This window comes from Entelurus aequoreus, linkage group LG09, assembly GCF_033978785.1.
Source record: "Entelurus aequoreus isolate RoL-2023_Sb linkage group LG09, RoL_Eaeq_v1.1, whole genome shotgun sequence".
NCBI classification, from domain to species: domain Eukaryota; kingdom Metazoa; phylum Chordata; class Actinopteri; order Syngnathiformes; family Syngnathidae; genus Entelurus; species Entelurus aequoreus.
The window spans coordinates 21,638,338-21,661,383 of NC_084739.1; the positions used below are offsets into that span (position 1 = coordinate 21,638,338).

Genomic DNA, 23,046 nt, shown 5'->3' on the forward strand with positions numbered 1-23,046 from the left:
CAGATGTGAGGAGCTCCACAACCTGTGACGTCACGCTACTTCCGGTACAGGCAAGGCTTTTTTATCAGCGACCAAAAGTTGCGAACATTATCGTCGATGTTCTCTACTAAATCCTTTCAGCAAAAATATGGCAATGTCGCGAAATGATCAAGTATGACACATAGAATGGACCTGCTATCCCCGTTTAAATAAGAAAATCGCATTTCAGTAGGCCTTCAAGGCCCTGATGTGGTCAGGAAGGGTGTTCCACAGACGGGAAACGGCAGCTTCAAAAGTTCTGTCCCCCATCGTCTTGAGCCGTGTCCTGGGTGCGTGCAGACGGTGTTGTTGGCCTTGTTTAAGGTTTTTCCTAACAAAAAAATAAGAACGCCAATACAGCTAGCATAGAACCCAATAGTGGTTTTACAAGGACAGACTTAACAAATACAGTGAAACTTTGATCTATGAACTTAAAGTACGAATGTAATGGAAAAATATGTTCAATTTATAATGAAGCGATTATCATATATTTCTGGTTTAATAACGCCAAAATATGAGTTATTAGATATGATCGAAATAATATACATCTCACAGAGATTCCCAAGCTATGTTGTGGGATAATGAGCATAAGCAGTCATGTGATCCATGACCTGCAAAGTTCGTACTAACAGCACACTTCTACTACTCGCCATTTCCTGGTACAGGTTGGCTGTTTAAACTGACTACTTCTCAGTTTATACCCACAATCTTCTACCATACAGGTGAGAGGCATGATTTATCATCTCAAATTACACAAGCTAGTTACCCCTCTGTGGTCAATGTGCCGCTAAAAAAAAAAAAAATGTTCCTCTGCGTTAGCGATAACAACAATATCACTAATACTGTAGTGGTTTACTAAGGGGAGGTGACAGCAAACATACACCAGGGGGAAGTGTGAACAATGATTTATTATATATATATATATATATATATATATATATATATATATATATATATATATATATATATATATATATATATATATATATATATATATATATATATAAAATAATCAAACTATACAAATAAACAATAGAGTGGAGTGTGAACTAGATCCAAAAGTGTATGTGGTGTAAGGCTATGTGTGTAGTTAGCTGAAGTGTGTGTTACCAAAGTGTTGAACGAGAGATGAGGAAGTCCATGGGGCAGGCAGGTGATACGGGATACAAGTGGGGGTCCGTGGGGCTGAGAGGGTCGTCAAGTCCAGGGGCGAGCGAGGAGTCAGGAACGAGGAATGCAGTCCAAAAACACAGGGGGGAGATCCAGGGAAAAGTGAGGCGCACAGCTCACTGTCCAGGCGACGGAGGGTACTGCAGGGACACGGAAGAAGACAGGGGGGGTTAAGGCACGGAGAGGAAAACAAGGAGAGAGAGAGCTAAAGCTTAGCTTACGGGTCACCATGAGAAAACTAAGTTCCCGCCCTGATCCTTGGGTTCACTGGTCCCTTTATGCGGCTCGCCCTCATCAGTCCCAGGTGTGCAGCTCTCCGGTGAGTGATTGCAGCTGGTGGCTGCTGCAGGGCGGAGACGCGCGCGGCGCGTCCCTGGATTTGCGCGGCCGTGGGCGTGTCCCCAGGTGCGCACAGACGGCAGGGGTCTGAGCCGTAACAAATACTTGGTTAATATCCAGGTCTCGAGATGTAAATGGAGTATTGTTTTTTTTGGATGGTTAATTGGAGGGCTTTGTGGGCGGAATAGAGAGGCCCCCGTTGACTCTTTTGTTTTATAACTTGTGTTAACGTTTATTTAGAATTCGGAATGCATAAAAAAAGAAAATCATATGTGTTCTTGTCTTACATAAGGATTGTGAATGATAAACAGCACATTTTGTTCCAATTTTTGCGTGTTTTCAATATCACTGATCTGTGCAGAGTGCAGATTGCTTCCCACCGTGACGTCATCAGATCCCGAATGTTTGGAAATTGCCGAAGGCATTCAGAGCGGAATATTCAAAATGGGCGTTTGAAATTGTGGCACTTTGTGGATCCATCCCATCCATTTTCTACCACTTGTCCCTTTTGGAGTCGCGGGGGGGGTGCTGGAGCCTATCTCAGCTGCATTCAGGCGGAAGGCGGGGTACACCCTGGACAAGTCGCCACCTCATTACAGGGCCAACACAGATAGACAGACAACATTCACACTCACATTCACACACTAGTGTTAGTGTTGCCAATCAATCCCCAGGTGCATGTTTTTGGCGGTGGGAGGAAGCCGAAGTACCCGGAGGAAACCCACGCAGTCACGGGGAGAACATGCAAACTCCACACAGAAAGATCCAGAGCCTTTAGACCAGGGGTCACCAACGCGGTGCCCGCGGGCACCAGGTAGCCCGTAAGGACCAGATGAGTAGCCCGCCGGCCTGTTCTAAAAATAGCTCAAATAGCAGCACTTACCAGTGAGCTGCCTCTATTTTTAAAATGTTATTTATTTACTAGCTCGGTCTCGCTTTGCCCGACATTTTTAATTCTAAGAGAGACAAAACTCAAATAGAATTTGAAAATCCAAGAAAATATATTAAAGACTTGGTCTTCACTTGTTTAAATAAATTCATTAATTTTTTTACTTTGCTTCTTATAACTTTCAGAAAGACACATTTTGAGAAAAAATACAACCTTAAAAATGATTTTAGGATTTTTAAACACATACCTTTTTACCTTTTAAATTCCTTCCTCTTCTTTCCTGACAATTTAAATCAATGTTCAAGTAAATGTATTTTTTTTTTATTGTAAAGAATAATAAATAAATTGTAATTTAATTCTTCATTTTAGCTTCTGTTTTCTCAACGAAGAATATTTGTGAAATATTTCTTCAAACTTATTATGATTAAAATTCAAAAAAATTATTCTGGCAAATCTAGAAAATCTGTAGAATCAAATTAAAATCTTATTTCAAAGTCTTTTGAATTTATTTTAAAATTTTTGTTCTGGAAAATCTAGAAGAAATAATGATTTGTCTTTGTTAGAAATATAGCTTTTTTGTTATATATTCTAACAAAGTGTAGATTGGATTTTAACCTATTTAAAACATGTCATCAAAATTCTAAAATTAATCTTAGACAGGAAAAATTACTAATGATGTTCCATAAATTATTTTTTAAAGTTTTTGTCTTCTTTTTTTCGGTTGAATTTAGAATTTTAAAGATTCGAAATTGAAGATAAACTATGTTTCAAAATTTAATTCTCATTTTTTCCGTATTTTCTCCTTTTAAACCGTTCAATTAAGTGTAAATATCATTAATTATTAATAATAACATAGAGTTAAAGGTAAATTGAGCAAATTGGCTATTTCTGGCAATTTATTTAAGTGTGTATCAAACTGGTAGCCCTTCGCATTAATCAGTACCCAAGAAGTAGCTCTTGGTTTCAAAAAGGTTGGTGACCCCTGCTTTAGAAGATATTTCCACATATTTTGCGAATTGGAAATCCATCTGTGAAAGACTTGCTCTTCCCGGTTCTTCAGACCACCAATCACGGACATGACAGCTTCATTCATAGTTCTGAACAATGATTTATTTTTCAATAAATGTTCTTTGTGTTCCTTTTCAGTCATTGCGTTACGTGTCAGTCCTCGCTCTCTCTCCTGCTCGTGCTCGTACTCCTTCTCCATCATCAACAACCCCCCTCCTTCCCGGCTGCTGCTCTTTAACAGAGCAACCGGTGATTAGATAAACCGGCCCAGGTGTGCCATCTACGCACCTGTCGCTAATCTCGAAGCCGGCCCTGGCACACTCCGCTTCGCTGCAGGTCCACAGGCCACGCCCCCCCCACACCATCCATCCATTTTCTATCGCCGCTTGTCCCGTTTGGGGTCGTATACCGTATTGTCAACACTTTTCGATTGCTTTCATTGGACTCATATTGTGCTAGCAAAACTACAAAATGCTGTATAAAGGCTAAAACCCCTAAATTAACACAAATTACTACTTTGCAAACAGTGTTTTTGTAACATAACGTTATCCTTGTGCTGTGTGCATGTGTATTAATGGGGGCTTACGCTATATAACCCCTGCGGCTCATTTAAACGACCACCTATTCGTGACATACAGCTTTAAAGTAGTGGAGTCTTTGGGTCATACCCTGTCAAAATCAGCTCTCATACAGCCAAGAGTGATTTTGTTGTATTTATCCAAAGAACGTTTTCTTTGTGTTTCAGTCAGGACACAATTAGACTGATTAAATTATAAGTTTGACATGCGTAATAAGTCCTAAATGACATGGCAGGGATCATGTCTCAGGCTGCTGTGCCCTTCAAGTGAGCTGAACCCTGCTGCAGCTGATTGATACCATTATAGTCAGGAACGATAGTCTCTCCATAACGCGGCATGTTTTACAGGACCAAATAGCCAAAGCTGAATGACACTTTTGGAGCCTTTTTGTTTGATATGTTTTATCGTCAAAGATCTCCGTTGTGTCTAACAGGTGCAATTTAAGACTCAACGGCTGACTTCAACATAATTCACACAAACACAAGCCCTTTCTTTTCCCCCTATTACTTCTCGAGACCAGGTTTTCATGCTGTGAAGTGCTGGCCTCTATTGTTAACACCTAAAATGTAATTTCAAGTCTTCAACCAATCAATACTTGGCACCGTTTTTTGTTTTTTTACTCACTGAAAGCCAACATTCATAACAAATCCTGTTATCGTCTTCAACACTCGATCAATGGCGTTAAGAAAAAACAATGGAGGGCTGCAAATACACACTCTACTTTGATGGCTGATAACATTCACTGCACAACATGTCATAGAGCACAGGTGTCAAACTCGAGGCCCGGGGGCCAGATGTGGCCCGCAACATCATTTTATTTGACCCTCGTACTATATTGACATAGTCAATATAGTACTTTATCTTTTCTTACTAAATGTATTCTTTTTTTCCATTTTGACAGAGGAAAATATGCAATCATAGCTTTTTTAACTTAAATATCTAATAATGCAACAAATACATTATAAAACATTCAAACCATTTTTTTGTTTAAAGAGAAATAAATACTTGTTATCTGCTTGACTTATGATTCCAAAGCAAGTTATCCATCAAATTGTGCAATGCAAAAGTAGCAATAGATAAAAACCACAGTATGGTTTTTACAGCGTTTTTCTGTAAAAAAAAAAAAAAAGTATTTATTTTTGTACTGTAAATAAACTGTGGTGCCATTTTGGCATTTACAGTGATACACCGAAAAATCTACAGCTGTTAGTTTGCGGTAAAAAAAACAAAAAAAAACAAACTGGCAGCTCAGTTGCCAGAAGTTTACTGTTAAAAAAAACAACAGTTTTTTATTTACAGTAAAAAAAAAGACAATAAAAAAAAAACACTTACATTTAAATAGTAATAATCTGGCAACTGAATTGTCATTGTTTTTACAATAAAAACAGCGGTACTGTTTTTCCATTTACAGTTAAAAATAAATAAATAAAAAACTCTAAATAATACGGTAACATTTTTGCAACTGAGCTGCCAAAAAATTAAATGTACAGATCTTTTTTTATTATTTTTTTTACATTGTAGTTAAAAAATAAAAAAAATATACGGATAAAATGCATGGAACATTGTGCAATAATAGTATTCACTGTTAGGAGTGGCCCTCTGGGGTCAAACATAACTGCGATGTGATCCTCAATGAAAACGGGTTTGACACCTCTGTCATAGAGTCATATATGTGTAAATATGACAGGAGTATGTGTCCATGCACTGCAAGAATGTTTATATTGGTCCAGTGAATCTCAAGGATGCGTGTTACAAATGACGACATGAGGTCCTCTTCAAGGATTAGTAAGCCAGTAAGGCCACTTTATGATGCTTCATTAGAGCAATTTGTGTTTGAACGCTTTATTTGAGTCTCAAGTAGGCCAAACACCAGGCAGCCCACTAATCATAATCCAAAGTAAGCTAAACCAATGTAAGAAGCAGCAAAACACACAAAATAATGGGACGCCTCCGGAAGTACAAGGAAGAGCACTCACTTAACAACAGCTTATTTTGGCATGTGACTGCAGACACACTCGTCTCGAAGAACATGTATCAGGTCAGAGTTGCGCGGCATTAACAATATAAATTATACAAATTTGACCGACAGAGTTTTTATTACTATAATTATATTGTGTTGGTGACTCATTCTAGCTGTGTCCTGCTAATTTGACAGCAACCACGTCCTCAACACACTGTCGCTAACGTCCCTTCACAGTGTAAAGCCGCTTCCAAGTCAGCAATCTTTGCCTTTATGGCGGAAAAAAAACAAAGTTTCTTATAACTATCTGTGGAAGTCGCTTCCTAGCAGCGCCCCTGTAGACACGGCACAAGAGCCTAGCGTGCGGGTTTAACAAAGTTTTAATGCTTTTAAACAGATTTTTCAAAATCTTTTTCGGCATGTCGTGACGTTGCCGTCACTCCCAATCCTCTCTCTCGCTCCGCTCCCGACCGCTTACTGTTAAAGACAACAGATGATTAGATTAACACGTACCACCTGTGAAGTCTAATCACCTGCCAGCTGCGTCTCGCCGTCAGCACATGCCCCGCCCCTGCCCGCTGGCGCTCATCGTCAGCACCATGGACAGCGGCGGTGACTTTTCCTCCTACAGGCAGCGCTGACTGCACCTGCCCCCACACTATCATTATCACCGGAAGACCAGAAATAGCTATACATGCTACACTACACAGCGTTGGAGGATGCAATAAACTAGGCTAACCCCTAAGCTGGATATTTTAAATGTAAACACAGGTGCGCGGATCGATACAAATATTGACCGTAACGACACCTAGTATCAGCATCGATATTAGATCGATATGTTTGATTATCCCGAAATCTTTTGTCATGGTTGGTATTGTTCACAAACTCAATAAATAAGCCCCTTGACTGTGGAGGGCTTTAAAGGGCAAAAAACAAAATATTTCAAACACCGTATTTTCCGCACTATAAGGCGCACCGGATTATAAGGCGCACATTCAATGAATGGTATATTTCAAAACTTTGTTCATATATAAGGCGCACCGGATTATAAGGCGCACCTATGCATCCATTAGATGGAGCTGCGCTAAAGGGAATGTCAACAAAACAGTCAGATAGGTCAGTCAAACTTTATTAATAGATTACAAACCAGTGTTCTGACAACTCTGTTCACTCCCAAAATGAATAAACAGCTGTTTTATTATTCTCCCCGAGGTAGTCAGTGACGTGGTGTTTTGTTTATCTTTTAACAACAGCAAGGTAAAACATGTAGTGCAACATTTATATCACATATTGGAGGGGAACTTTTCCCTGATTCAATAAACACGTAAAAAACAGTGATACTGTTACGGTAAATCAAACGTTAGTGCAATCACAATATAGTAACACTCGAAATAGTGCAGAGCAATAACAATATATCCATAACTCAACGTTGCTCAAACGTTAATGTCACACAACACAACACACAAAATAAACATGTAAAGCTTACTTTATGAAGTTATTCCTCATCCACGAATCCCTCAAATTCTTCCTCTTCAGTGTCCGAATTAAACAGCTGGGCGGATACGGCATCCAACATGCCTCGTCGAAGTCGTCATTAATGGAGTCAGTGTCGCTGCTGCTCTATTCCCGTGTTCTACTGCGTGACTGATCGTCTTAAGTTTAAACTCTGCGTTGTAAGCGTGTCTCTTAATAGGAGCCTTTTGGGGTCTTTACATAAAGATACAAATGGAAATCAAAACGGCACGCCTCGCGCAGTCATATATCTACGGGGGCGGCTGCTTACCGTAGAAGAAGAAGTTATTCTTCTACGGGGGAAAAAGACGTTGGCGGCTGCTTACCGTAGTTGCGAGACCTAAACTTTATGAAAATGAAGTTTAGGTTTATTGTGGCTCAATATTGGTCCATATATAAGGCGCACCGGATTATAAGGCGCACTGTCAGCTTTTGACAAAATTGGAGGTTTTTAGGTGCGCCTTATAGTGCGGAAAATACGGTAGTGCAAATAGTGGGAAATATTTAATTGATATTGTAACATCGCCATTTGGTGTTTTTGTCGGATTATAACTGTGACCAAAAATGAAATAATTCAATGATGTTGAACTTTTGAAGTATCAGTGTCAGTATTGATATGACCAATACTGCCCCTGTAACTACTGAAAATTTGATTGATACTTTACCCAAATTTGTAGTATCGCCTGAAACTAATGAAAAGTATTGAAACAACAGAAGAATAAGTATTTTCTACATTTTAACAAAAGTGTATATAGAGCCATGTTACAAGAGAAAATAACCAGCTATTAACACTTAATTAGGAGCCTTTGTAACTTGTTTTAAAATGGTTCTATTATCAATCAATCAATAAATCAAAGTTTATTTACATAGCCCTTAATCACAAGTGCCTCAAAGAGCTGCAGAAACCACAATGACATCCCCTGATCTGAAACCCACATCCGGGCGAGGAAAAACTCAAAACCCAAAACAGGAATAAGCAGAAACCCTGAGAAGGGGCCGCAGATGTGGGGACCCCTCTCTTGGGTCACCAGTTGTAATGGATGCAAAGTGGGTACAGTTACTGCAGGATTCATGATAATGTAAGAGTCCAGTCCATTGGGCGCCAGCCGAGGGTCGTAAGAGGTCTTCATCAATGTCATAGAGGAGCGGTACACCCAGGGTAATGACTTAGAACAGCTAGCAGATCCTACAGACTGGTACCTCTCCAGGGATTATGCGTGGCCACTTGGTAACTTCTCCATTTAGGAGAGGGGGGCAAAAAAAGAAAAGTGGCAAGTCAACTGATCTCAAACAGAGTCTACGAGTTTTAAGGTGGGACTTTATCATCAATATGCCAAATATTGGTATGTATAGTTATCACATAGATTTTAGGTCGTATTGCCCATCCATTTTTTACATTTGCAAATGTATTAAAAATAAATAACTAAGAACATCCGATGTACATAAGTGTGTACAGCATTTGCTCAATACTTTGTCGATGCACCTTTGGCAGCAATTACAGCCTCAAGTCTATTGAACATAATGTCACAAACTTGGCACACCTATCTTTGGGCAGTTTGCTGCACCTTTAAAGCGCCATCAGGTTGGATGGGAAGCGTTGGTTTTCATCCAGCATGTCCCTGTACATTGCTGCATTCATCTTAGTCTAGTCAGGGAGGTGACCAAGAACCCGATGGTCACTCTGTCAAAGCTACTGCATTCCTCTGTGGAGAAAAGAGAACCTTCCAGAAGGACAAGCATCTCTGCAACAATCCACCAGTCAGGCCTGTATGGTAGAGTGGCCAGACGGAAGCCATTTCTCAGTAAAAGGTTTGCCAAAATGCACCTGAAATATACCCCCAGACCATGAGAAGCACAATTATCAGGTCTGAAGAGAGAAAATAGCCATGCATCATTGGAGGAAACCACCAGGCCAACACCATCCTTAAACATGGTGGTTGCAGCATCATGGGCAAAACTGCCCAAAGATAGGTGTGCCTAGCCTTTTGCGTCATATTAAAAAATACATGAGGCTGTAATTGCTGCCAAAGGTGCATCATTAAAGTATTGAGCAAACAATGTGAATACTTTTTACATTTTTATTTTTTAATATATTTGCAAATAAAAAAATTTTCACACTGTCAAGCATGGAGGTGGCAGCATCATGGGCAAAACTGCCCAAAGATAGGAGTACCTAGCCTTTTTGCAACATATTAAAATATACATGAGGCTATAATTGCTGCCAAAGGTGCATCATTAAAGTATTGATTTTAAATTTAAAAAAATAAATGTTTATTTTTAATACATTTGCAAATAAAAACCTTTCACATCATCATTATGGGGTATTGTGTGTCGGATTTTGAGGACAAAAGTTGATTTATTCCATTTTGGAATAAAGCTGTAACAAAACATGTGGAAAAGGTGAAGCGCTGTGAATACTCTCCGGATGCACTGTATATCATCTTTTAAAATAGCATGAGTGGCAATGGGGACTAAGGGGTGCAGCCTAACTTAGACTGATCCACAAGGGAAATTGTTCCACACAGTAGCTCAGTTTCAAAGGATGGAAAGGTTAAGGATGGAAAGGATATCACAGGTATTAGGGTTGTACGGTATACCGGTATTAGTATAGTACCGCGATACTAATGAATCATTTTCGGTACGATACCGTCTCTGAAACGTACCGGTACCACATCCTGTAACTACTTGGTTTCGGATTGATACCAAAATTTGTGGTATCATCCAAAACTAATGTAAAGTATCAAACAACCGAAGAATAAGACATTATTAAATTTTAACAGAAGTGTAGATAGAACTTGTTGAAACAGGAAGTAAGCAGATATTAACAGTAAATGAACAAGTAGATTCATAATTTATTTTCTACCACTTGTCCTTAATAATGTTGACAAAATAATAGAATGATAAATTATACAATATGTTACTGCATATGTCAGCAGACTAATTAGGAGCCTGTGTTTGTTTACTTACTACTAAAAGACAAGTTGTCTAGTATGTTAACTATTTTATTTAAGGACGTAACTGCAATAAGAAACATATGTTTAATGTAACCTAATATTTGTTGTTAAAATGAAGCCAATAATGCAATGTTTTTGTGGTCCCCTTTATTTAGAAAAGTACCGAAAAGTACCTAAATCATTTTAGTATCGGTACCGGTACCAAAATATTGGAATCGTTACAACACTAGCAGGTATTAAGTACACTAAAAATTTAACATAGTAGCAATATGAAATATAACATATATGTAATATTTACATATATATATATATATATATATATATATATATATATATATATATATATATATATATATATATATATATACACACTACCGTTCAAAAGTTTGGGGTCACCCAAACAATTTTGTGGAATAGACTTCATTTCTAAGAACAAGAATAGACTGTCGAGTTTCAGATGAAAGTTCTCTTCTTCTGGCCATTTTGAGCGTTTAATTGACCCCACAATTGTGATGCTCCAGAAACTCAATCTGCTCAAAGGAAGGTCAGTTTTGTAGCTTCTGTAACGAGCTAAACTGTTTCCAGATGTGTGAACATGATTGCACAAGGGTTTTCTAATCATTAATTAGCCTTCTGAGCCAATGAGCAAACACATTGTACCATTAGAACACTGGAGTGATAGTTGCTGGAAATGGGCCTCTATACACCTATGTAGATATTGCACCAAAAACCAGATATTTGCAGCTAGAATAGTCATTTACCACATTAGCAATGTATAGAGTGTATTTCTTTAAAGTTAAGACTAGTTTAAAGTTATCTTCATTGAAAAGTACAGTGCTTTTCCTTCAAAAATAAGGACATTTCAATGTGACCCCAAACTTTTGAACGGTAGTGTATATACCGATATGTTATTATATTATATTTCTATATAATATATACAATATATAACAAATCCCAATTACCATGTACAATATTACAGTATATGTAAAAGCTGCAGCACACACACAAAAAAAAAGAAAAAAAAAGCCAGCATAAAATAGAAAGTAGATCCAGCAGAAAATATACATTATACAAGTAGCTAAAATATACATTATAAACAAAGAAGTAGCTAACATAGAGGCGCTTTCCAAGACCCCCCCCCCCCCCCTGTTATTACCAGATATTGCACTGTTGCACTAAACTGCTTCATTTGCATTTAAAGTGAGGAGGATGTGTCTGCAATGGCCAAGTGTTTTCTCCATGTTGCAAACGTCACACTGTGATCTTCTCTTTTTACACAGCACCCCCTGTTAAAGATGATTTCATTCACATTGATCCCCAAAATTCCCCAGAGGGATCCGGTGACTTTTCAACTCTGCTGCACCCTTTTAGACACGTACATCCATAATACATGAAAAGGGGCTAACAATGTCATAAAGGACCTGCTATTAATGGCCGGAGCTTGTGAAGCTTTCAATTACCGTTATAGCAATTCTGTGCAAGCATGTAAAAAAAAAATGGTCGAAGTATACTTATTACTGTTATTAGCAATTTACTGTGACTTTGTAGGGATTAATCAAAGACGTCGGGGCAATTTTGAGCATTTAAAGCACGTATAATGAGAAGTGCAGCCCTGCCTTTGTAACCTACACAGTGGGCTTCTTGGAAAAGTGTGCAGGGGATTACTATGGCTGTGTTACTCTAACACTGAGTACTATTCTGCATCATGGTGAGAGTTTGATGGAGGATTCGAATGCACTGCAAAAGGATTAAACCGCTATGATTAATCCAAAATCCCCCAGGAAATTAAACAGATAAGTAGTGGGTTATAAGAATGGGGCTTACTTGAATGGAAATCCATTTTCTATGGCCCGGCACATAAACCCCGGTATTACTAGATTTACAGCTTCTGCATGTGCACACAAAAGACATAGAGAATAAAAACTAGAGGCATGATAGTGAAATTAAAACGTCCTCTTCCACGGTACCTTTGTGTACAGCCTGTGTTTTCTGGAATACGAACGCACTTTGCCATATATCTTCTGAAACCGGACCCAAATAATCAATACATCATCAAATTCAATGAATAAGTCTCAGTTTCAACCTTTTCCCCCTCCCCATTAAAGGGGAACTGCATTTTTGGGGGGAATTTTGCCTATCGTTCACAATCATTAGACAAGAAGACAAAAGGTTTCTTGTTTTGTTCGCTTTCTAACATATACAAAATCGTCTTGTTCTAAGTGGCTAGCAATGAAGCTAATGTGGGCAATCAATTCTACCTCTAAATCACTTTAAAAATGCATTCAAAAACCGTCATCAATACTTCATTTACATTTTGTAACTTATACAATAACCAACCTGTAGCAACATTGTTATTGTAAGACTAAACACAGAGGAACTCTTTTTCTATCATAGTAACACATCGCCATGCTACGGTATTAGCCGTAAAAAGCTAACTACGGCAAGAGATAAGCTAGCTTCTACAACCACATGAGGCACGTTTGAGTTTGTAATGCACCACACTGCAATACAACACCAATTTGTACTGACTGAAAAGCGGTATGGATGGATTGGATGGATGGAAAACATGAACAATCATATTACAGTATCTGTAAAGTATTAGCCCACATTTCATCTTTTGTTTGTACACAGCTGAGATAGCCAGACAGCCTGTGTACTGTAGTTGTAATAACACATATTATGATCAATATTAAAGTGACTAACTCGATGGACAGTTGTTCGTCTGGTCCAGTTGGCCGGGGACGTTTCCTGTTGATTTTGGGTAAGCAGTCCATTTATGTCAAAATAGCTTGTCTCCAAGTTCCATATTTTTGGCGTAAAAATCGCGTTCACTTCACTCTCCCGGCTTCCGTCTGTTCCAATGTCCCACTCTTCCTTCGTGCTCGTTTATGTAAGCATCAGTATATTTAGCTTCAGAAGTATAAGGTTCTTGATCTTAATTTTTCCAAAAATAGCCGTCTTCCTTATCGATATTAAAGTGACTAACTCGATGGACAGTTGTTCGTCTGGTCCATTTGGCCGGGGACGTTTCCTGTTGATTTTGGGTAAGCAGTCCATTTATGTCAAAATAGCTTGTCTCCAAGTTCCATATTTTTGGTGTAAAAATCGCGTTCACTTCACTCTCCCGGCTTCCGTCTGTTCCAATGTCCCCCTCTTCCTTTGTGCTCGTTTCTGTAAGCATCAGTATATTTAGCTTCAGAAGTATAAGGCTGTTAATCCTCATTTTTCCAAAAATAGCCGTCTTCCTTGTCTGTTACCAAGTCTGCCATGATTAGAAAACACAGTCGCGTTTGTTTCCAGAAGTAGGAACACACATTTGTTGCCAGAAGTCAGACGTGCGCTGCTATGGAAACAGAATTTAATGCACGGAGTAAATCATTATTAAAATGATCAAAATATGGTAAATTTTGAACATATTACATATTGTTATGAACGTGTCTGTTACTACATTAGATATATAGACTTACATTATATATACTGTATACTTACAATAACCACATCTTTGAATAGTTTTTTATCATCTTTAAAATCCTAAAAAAAAAAAAAAAAATGTTCTTGCATCTCACAATGATTGTGAACGACTTTCCAAAATTCACCAAAAAGTGCAGTTCCCCTTTAGGGTGCAATTTGTACAGTCTTTACAGTGATGCCACAGAGTGTCACGATAAATGACTGCAAAGCAGACATGGCATCTGTGAAGCTCACTTCCTTCTGCTGAGCAATTGCTGTGGCAACAAAGTTCTATATGATCGAATGAGATCTCCAAGAAAATTCATTAAAAACAAGAATCTTCTGTGTGATGTTTGTGTTGCAGGGTGACTCAGGAGAGGATGGCACACAAGGAAGCTCGGGTCAAAAGGTCGCTACACAACCTTTATTCTCTTATTGTGTTTATAGGGTTGGTTTTGACTCCATTGTAGGGATGTAATGATGTGAACATTTCACATCACGGTTATCGTGACCAAAATGATCACGGTTATCAATATTATCGCGGTATTGTTGAAAGCTGAAAGTTTTTTTTAAGTTTTTTTAAAAAAACACTATTTTGCATGTTTTGTGTTTTTTGTGCTTTACTGGTAGTGTTTTAGTTGTAATGTATTTTATGTTTCAATGGATAATATATTATTGTTTTATATATTGGTTTGTATTATAGCACTTTAAGATTTATTTAAATTAAAAGTGCGTAACAAATAAAAACTTGAATTATTCATTATTATTTCCGGCGGGCGTTGTGGCGTCCTACTCTATTCAGCGGTCCTTGAACGCACAGTGAAGACACCTCGGTCTCTATTTCTAACGAGGTGGGGTCTAAGAGTGCACATCTTGTCGGTTCAATGTCCACAATTGAATAGCTTAGCCAAGGGGTTCCCTATATATATATATATATATATATATATATATATATATATATATATATATATATATATATATATATATATATATATATATATATATATATATATATATATATATATATATATATATATATATATATATATATATATGTATATATATATATGTGTATATATATATATATATGTATATATATATATGTGTGTATATATATATATATATGTATATATATATATGTGTATATATATATATATATGTATATATATATATATATATATATATATATATATATATATATATATATATATATACGTATATATATATATATATATATATATATATATATATATATGTATATATATATATATATATATATATGTATATATATATATATATATGTATATATATATATATATATGTATATATATATATATATATATGTATATATATATATATATATATATATATGTATATATATATATATATATATATGTATATATATATATATATATGTATATATATATATATATATATGTATATGTATATATATATATATATATATATATATATATATATATGTATATGTATATATATATATATGTATATGTATATATATATATATATATATATATATATGTATATATATATGTATATGTATATATATATATATGTATATGTATATATGTATATATATATATATGTATATGTATATATATATATATATATATATATATATATATATATATATATATATATATATATATATATATATATATATATATATATATATATATATATATATATATATATATATATATATATATATATGTATGTATGTATGTATGTACGTGTATGTATATATGTGTATGTGTATGTATATATATATGTATATATATGTGTATATGTATGTACACTACCGTTCAAAAGTTTGGGGTCACTCAAACAATTTTGTGGAATAGCCTTCATTTCTAAGAACAAGAATAGACTGTCGAGTTTCAGATGAAAGTTCTCTTTTTCTGGCCATTTTGAGCGTTTAATTGACCCCACAAATGTGATGCTCCAGAAACTCAATCTGCTCAAAGGAAGGTCAGTTTTGTAGCTTCTGTAACGAGCTAAACTGTTTTCAGATGTGTGAACATGATTGCACAAGGGTTTTCTAATCATCAATTAGCCTTCTGAGCCAATGAGCAAACACATTGTACCATTAGAACACTGGAGTGATAGTTGCTGGAAATGGGCCTCTATACACCTATGTAGATATTGCACCAAAAACCAGACATTTGCAGCTAGAATAGTCATTTACCACATTAGCAATGTATAGAGTGTATTTCTTTAAAGTTAAGACTAGTTTAAAGTTATCTTCATTGAAAAGTACAGTGCTTATCCTTCAAAAATAAGGACATTTCAATGTGACCCCAAACTTTTGAACGGTAGTGTATGTATATATATATATATATATATATATATATATATATATATATATATATATATATATATATATATATATATATATATATATATATATTTCGAGCGCGATTGTGTCACGTTATCGATGGGAAAATGCATTTTCAGACAATATGATTTGCCTGAGCGGCTAGGAGACACAGAGAGTAACAAGCGGTAGAAAATGGATTAGAAAGGACAGATTTAACTCTAGACTTCGGACTTCCCACGGGCCGGATTTTGGACGCTGGCGGGCCGTAGTTTTGGGACCCCTGGCTTAGCCGCTCAAACAGCACTGTGTTTACATAAGTTTGAACTAGGGTATGTCGTTTTTTAACGGGAAACGACGTTAATTTCTCTTGTTTTCATGTTAGCATTTTAACTAGCAAGCTGGCGCCAGTCAAAGTGCAGTTATCAATCACGGTTTTTCATTAGTTTTCATTTAAAACGGTAATACTAACTGTCAGGAATTTCATCGCATTAATACCATTTATCATTACATCCTTATTCTAGATCTTCAACTTTATGTCAGCCATACTGTATTTGCTTCCACTTTGTGTATGTGTTTTTAAACTTGTAAATAATGGTCAACTCAAAGAGATTTGGAGGGGTGCTAAAATAGCAGCAAATTGGTTTATCAGAGTGTTATGTGTTCATTAAAAGAACACTGGAGGCTTCTCTCGATTGAAAGGATGTATTTTGCTGATTTAAGCAGAAAACTCACGGAGTTGCCGGTCTAGTGCTTGTTGATTTGTTTTCCTAACAGTTTCTATCAACTCTTCCTCCTATTGTGTGTCAGGTTATTAGTGAGGCTGAATTTTCAGTCTCTATATATACGAGGGCGGTCTTCGACCAAGGATCGTCATAGTAGATTCTGATTTGTTAGAGTTTAGTAACCCTAACCCTATGCTAATATATAATCTACACTGTAAAAATGACTGTAAAACTATGGCAAGCAATTGTTGAATAGCAACAGTAAAACACTGAAAAATAAAAAAAATAGTTTATCACAGTTGTAAATACAGTGGATTCCTGCAAACCAAGAAACAATAGATAACCTAAAGGACTATGGTTGTAATACGTAGAAAACACATGACTTTACTGTGAAAATAATGAAAACTTATACTTTTGTACAATGCATTTGCAAATATTGTAATGTCACAAATACTCTGAAATTTACAGTATTATTCTGTCTAAATGAAAGATTTTGCAGATTGTACATTTACATTTACAGCATACCTTATTTGTTTTAGGGACTTGTGTCAAAGGAGAACTGTCCCTTTTTTGGAACTTTGCCTATCGATCACAATCATTAGAAAATACATGACAATGGGTAGGATTTTTTTTTTTATACATTCTTAAAATTAAATACATTTGACCAAAAGTCCGCTTACAATGGAGCCTTTCAATTCTGCCTATAAATCCCTTAAAAAAAAAACCAAAATATCTCCATTAGGGTTTTTTATACATGATGTAAGTATACATGTAATGCAGTAACGGGCAAATTTATAATAACATTTAATATTTACGTATTTTGATCATTTTAAGCATACTTGGCCCATTAATTTCAAAAACGCATCACAACATTCGCATTTGTTTTTCTTCATCACTGATTTCTGCTCATTGTAGACTTTATGAGAGCCAACAAACATAATAAAACATCAGTTACTGTACAATGTCTGCTGTCATTAGGATGCCGGCGACTATTGGGATGTTCATATTTTCCCTTTTAGATGAAAAATATCTCATAAAAGTCGCGAAGAAACGGGATGGGGGCAGGTGGAACAAGCGCTTTTCATGTCGCCCTAGCCAGTTCCAGGTTCTAAATGGCAGTCTAAGTGTACCAACTTGTCAAATTATCTCCTCAGCCATTTGCTGTCCAGGTGAGATTTATGATTAACAAAAATATACTTACAGGGAGCAGGGAAGCGAGGAAACAGCAGACCAATTGATGATGTAAACATAGGGAGACGCGGAAGTGATCACAGCGGCAGAGGTGAATCATGGCACCACTATAAATAGTTGGTCTGCTTTAGCGCTTATAATAACAATATCACTAATACTTGGTTAATATTAAGTTATTTATAAGAAGTAATTGTTAAGTAATTATAAGTCAAGAAATGTAAATGGAGTATTGTTGGCGCTTTGTGAAAGGTTATTTATTAGATTTTATGGGCGAAATAGTGGCAGTAAGCAGACTTTTATCTACGTTTATTTAATATTTAGAATGCATAAAAAAAACAAAAAAACATCTGTCGTCATGTCTTTCCTAATGATTGTGAACGACAGGCACAATTCAAAAAAGGGTCAGTTTCCCTTCAAAGCATTAGCATAGTTAACTTTTGGTTAACAACATGTTTTCTTGTATTTTTGTGGCAAATGCTTTCAGACATTGAGGGGTTCTGTCTATGTGCTTCATTGCAAAATGCATCGAAATGAACCACGCTGTGTGTTTAAGTTTGCTGAGGCTGGTTGCAAGCAGCTATTTAACAGATACGGAGCATTAAAGAGCTCATATTTAACAGCTCACCTGAAGGAACATGTTGCGAAATTAAGGCAATGTTGTGAATTGTCTAGGTTGTACAAATACTCTCAAGTTAAAATCCTCATGTTTCGCTCACATGTCTCGGAAACAGGCATTTTGCAGATACTAGTCGTGGTAACATCAGCAGAGTAGTTAGCATCTGTCCCTCAAAGTATTGAGAAGGTGCTGAGTTTGATTCCCAAGCTAGGGGTCTTTGTGTGTGGATTTTGCATGTTCTCCCTGTGACTGCGTGGGTTGTCCGGCTTCCTCCCACCTCCAAAGACGTATCTGGGGCCGATTGGCAACACTAAATTTGGCCCTAATTAGTTTTACGGTAAATTCCTGGCAACCACAGCTGCCGGTATTTCTTTTTACAGTGTACTTCTGTGCTAGCAAGAGCACAGCTAGCGGGGATATCCCCACAAATAAACAGATCTAATGCGTTATGTTTTTCCCCTCAAAAAATGCCAAAACACTTGGATAAACAAATAAACATGGCAGAGATTGGATGTTTTAGTGAGGTCCTCGGATCAGCCCCCGTGGGTTTGGTTTACACGAAGCACCAAGAAGGTGATCAAACTTGCCTCCATAGACAAAGTAAAAGTTGTAGCAAGGTTTCTGTAGGTAAACTTGCTGAAGGATCATTAGTGTTGCCAGAATGGAGCAGTGACGCAGGCTTCCTGCCCGAGCAAAATGATCGAAGCTACAGCGAGTTCCTCCAGTGCGGTGGTACTGCGTGCTACCTGTCCGAAGCATACCTGTCAACATACAGTATGTATTTGAAAACATTGATAATCACTCAAGAAAAATGGTTAAGAAATAGGGATTTTAATTTCCATTACAAATTGCTGTTAAATTAATACAAAATATACATTTATCAATCAATGGCCTGGACTCAAACCTATGTCCTCTGCATCACAAGCACCTGTCACTAGCCACTACACTACATCATGCACACTGACACATTTCTATGGCAGTTGAAAATAAACACAAATCCAGGATTTTTCACAGACCTTACAGTGGAGATATTTTTCAAGCTGGCTCGTGTCATTTCTACCTCAATGTTACAGAAAGTATGAGCAGCTGCCAGATCTTCTTTAGGTAAATATAATAAGTCTCCTATTTGTCAAGATATTTACGCAACGTTTTGGTTTGTTGGCAGAGATGCCTTTCCTTCACCTTTTTGATTTGATTGAATTATGTAACATAAAACTTGCCGCACTCCATTTATGGGACCAACCCTGTAATGCCAATGATTTAAGGTACTTGTAAATTGAGGTACCACTGCAGTTGGCAGTGATATGCAGGCTACTTGGAAAATGCAGTAAGCTAAGCTACAAGTTACTCTCAATGAAATGTAGCTAAACTACAGGGGAAGCTATCCCTGGAGAATTGTAGCAAGCTACACTACAAGCTACACGGCAAAAGTAGCTTGCTGCATTTTACAGCATTTCTATCTATGGGCCCACATGTATAATATCCATGTGAATGTAACAGAGTGTACAAATGGACCCAATAAGGGTCAATTACTATTAACTATCTGTCATTTAGCTGGGGACACCCTACAACTACCTCGAGGGATCCCTGCACCCACATTATGTATTTATTTTAGTTTGCCTTTTCTTTGACCCACCCATATAATGTTATTAATTTTCTTTGCCTACAGTAAAAAAAAAAAAGTTTTTATCTATATCTCGCCAAAAAAAAACAATGACTTGTGTGTTGTTTGGGAACAGTTGGTAATGGTTATGTGCAGTTAAACTTTTCATTAACTCAAATCACCTTAATGTGTGTTCCTAATTTTGTGTTACATGTCTTTGATGAAGATAGCACTTAGGATTTTGGTTTACAGAGTAAATAACTAAATACTTAGGTTTTGGGCATTGTTTTCTCTAAACGCGTACATTTATCTAAATATAGCGAATGACACGCATTATTGTGGCTTTCCTGCATGTCATCTTCATAACTAAATGAAAAATATAATTTTTTATTTTTTTTGAGTCGTCAGCTTGTAGCGTCCCTCTGTCTCAGACCGAGTGCGTATCTGTTATGATTTTACTTACCAGTTTCGATGACTTGCCTAATTGCCTCTGATTGGCCAGTCTGTAAGGTTTCACCCTAATCTTAGCCAATTGTGACTCATCATCCAAACACCATAGATTTTCTCTGTATACTTTATATGGATGTTCTCATTCATCCAGGTCATTGTATTTTCTCAATTTTTCCGCCTGAATTTGCAGTCCTTTTTCTCTCTTTATATCTTTTAGCTTTGATGTAAGCTACCTCGCTACTCGGATTTAAAAATAGCTAAGCTACAGGAAAAGCTACTCGTTCAAAAAGTAGTTAAGCTACCGCCAAGCTACTGGGTAATGTAGTTTAGCTACGTAGCTTAGCTACATGTAGTTTGCTACTGCCCATCGCTGATGGTAGCTGTCAGTATACTTCAAACTATTATAAATATATTTCTATGGATGGAAATAAACACAAGTCCATCCATCCATCCATCCATCTTCTTCCGCTTATCCGAGGTCGGGTCGCGGGGGCAGCAGCTTAAGCAGGGAAGCCCAGACTTCCCTCTCCCCAGCCACTTCGTCCAGCTCCTCCCGGGGGATCCCGAGGCGTTCCCAGGCCAGCCGGGAGACATAGTCTTCCCAACGTGTCCTGGGTCTTCCCCGTGGCCTCCTACCGGTCGGACGTGCCCTAAACACCTCCCCAGGGAGGCGTTCGGGTGGCATCCTGACCAGATGCCCGAACCACCTCATCTGGCTCCTCTCGATGTGGAGGAGCAGCGGCTTTACTTTGAGCTCCCCCTGGATGGCAGAGCTTCTCACCCTATCTCTAAGGGAGAGCCCCGCCACCCGGCGGAGGAAACTCATTTCGGCCGCTTGTACCCGTGATCTTGTCCTTTCGGTCATAACCCAAAGCTCATGACCATAGGTGAGGATGGGAACGTAGATCGACCGGTAAATTGAGAGCTTTGCCTTCCGGCTCAGCTCCTTCTTCACCACAACGGATCGACACAGCGTCCGCATTACTGAAGACGCCGCGCCGATCCGCCTGTCGATCTCACGATCCACTCTTCCCTCACTCGTGAACAAGACTCCGAGGTACTTGAACTCCTCCACTTGGGGCAGGGTCTCCTCCGCAACCCGGAGATGGCACTCCACCCTTTTCCGGGCGAGAACCATGGATTCGGACTTGGAGGTGCTGATTCTCATCCCAGTCGCTTCACACTCAGCTGCGAACCGATCCAGCGAGAGCTGAAGATCCTGGCCAGATGAAGCCATCAGGACCACATCATCTGCAAAAAGCAGAGACTTAATCCTGCAGCCACCAAACCAGATCCCCTCAACATCTTGACTGCGCCTAGAAATTCTGTCCATAAAAGTTATAAACAGAATCGGTGACAAAGGGCAGCCTTGGCGGAGTCCAACCCTCACTGGAAACGTGTCCGACTTACTGCCGGCAATGCGGACCAAACTCTGGCACTGATCATACAGGGAGCGGACCGCCACAATCAGACAGTCCGATACCCCATACTCTCTGAGCACTCCCCACAGGACTTCCCGAGGGACACGGTCGAATGCCTTCTCCAAGTCCACAAAACACATGTAGACTGGTTGGGCAAACTCCCATGCACCCTCAAGGACCCTGCCGAGAGTATAGAGCTGGTCCACAGTTCCACGACCAGGACGAAAACCACACTGTTCCTCCTGAATCCGAGGTTCGACTATCCGGCGTAGCCTCCTCTCCAGCACACCTGAATAGACCTTACCGGGAAGGCTGAGGAGTGTGATCCCACGATAGTTAGAACACACCCTCCGGTTCCCCTTCTTAAAGAGAGGAACCACCACCCTGGTCTGCCAATCCAGAGGTACCGCCCCCGATGTCCACGCGATGCTGCAGAGTCTTGTCAACCAAGACAGCCCCACAGCATCCAGAGCCTTAAGGAACTCCGGGCGGATGTCATCCACCCCGGGGGCCTTGCCACCGAGGAGCTTTTTAACTACCTCAGCAACCTCAGACTCACAAATAGGAGAGCCCACCACAGACTCCCCAGGCACTGCTTCCTCATAGGAAGACGTGTTGGTGGGATTGAGGAGGTCTTCGAAGTATTCCCTCCACCGATCCACAACATCCGCAGTCGAGGTCAGCAGAACACCATCCTCACCATACACGGTGTGGATAGTGCACTGCTTCCCCTTCCTGAGGCGGCGGATGGTGGTCCAGAATCGCTTCAAAGCCGTCCGGAAGTCGTTTTCCATGACTTCCCCGAACTCCTCCCATGTCCGAGTTTT

The 23,046-nt window shown here is 38.2% G+C and overlaps 1 protein-coding gene across 3 annotated transcripts in view; it reads left to right on the forward strand.

The window, feature by feature from the left end:
• LOC133657238 (collagen alpha-1(XIX) chain-like) overlaps positions 1 to 23,046 on the forward strand; it is a 361,915-nt gene that overhangs the window by 54,627 nt on the left and 284,242 nt on the right. For 2 of the 3 annotated variants that reach the window (XM_062058310.1, XM_062058312.1), the window contains exon 10: positions 14,243 to 14,287. The exons of the other annotated variant lie outside the window; for it this stretch is intronic. In XM_062058310.1, the coding sequence (XP_061914294.1) occupies positions 14,243 to 14,287 (45 nt within the window). The remainder of the gene's footprint in view (positions 1 to 14,242; positions 14,288 to 23,046) is intronic. 3 annotated transcript variants of the gene reach the window in all.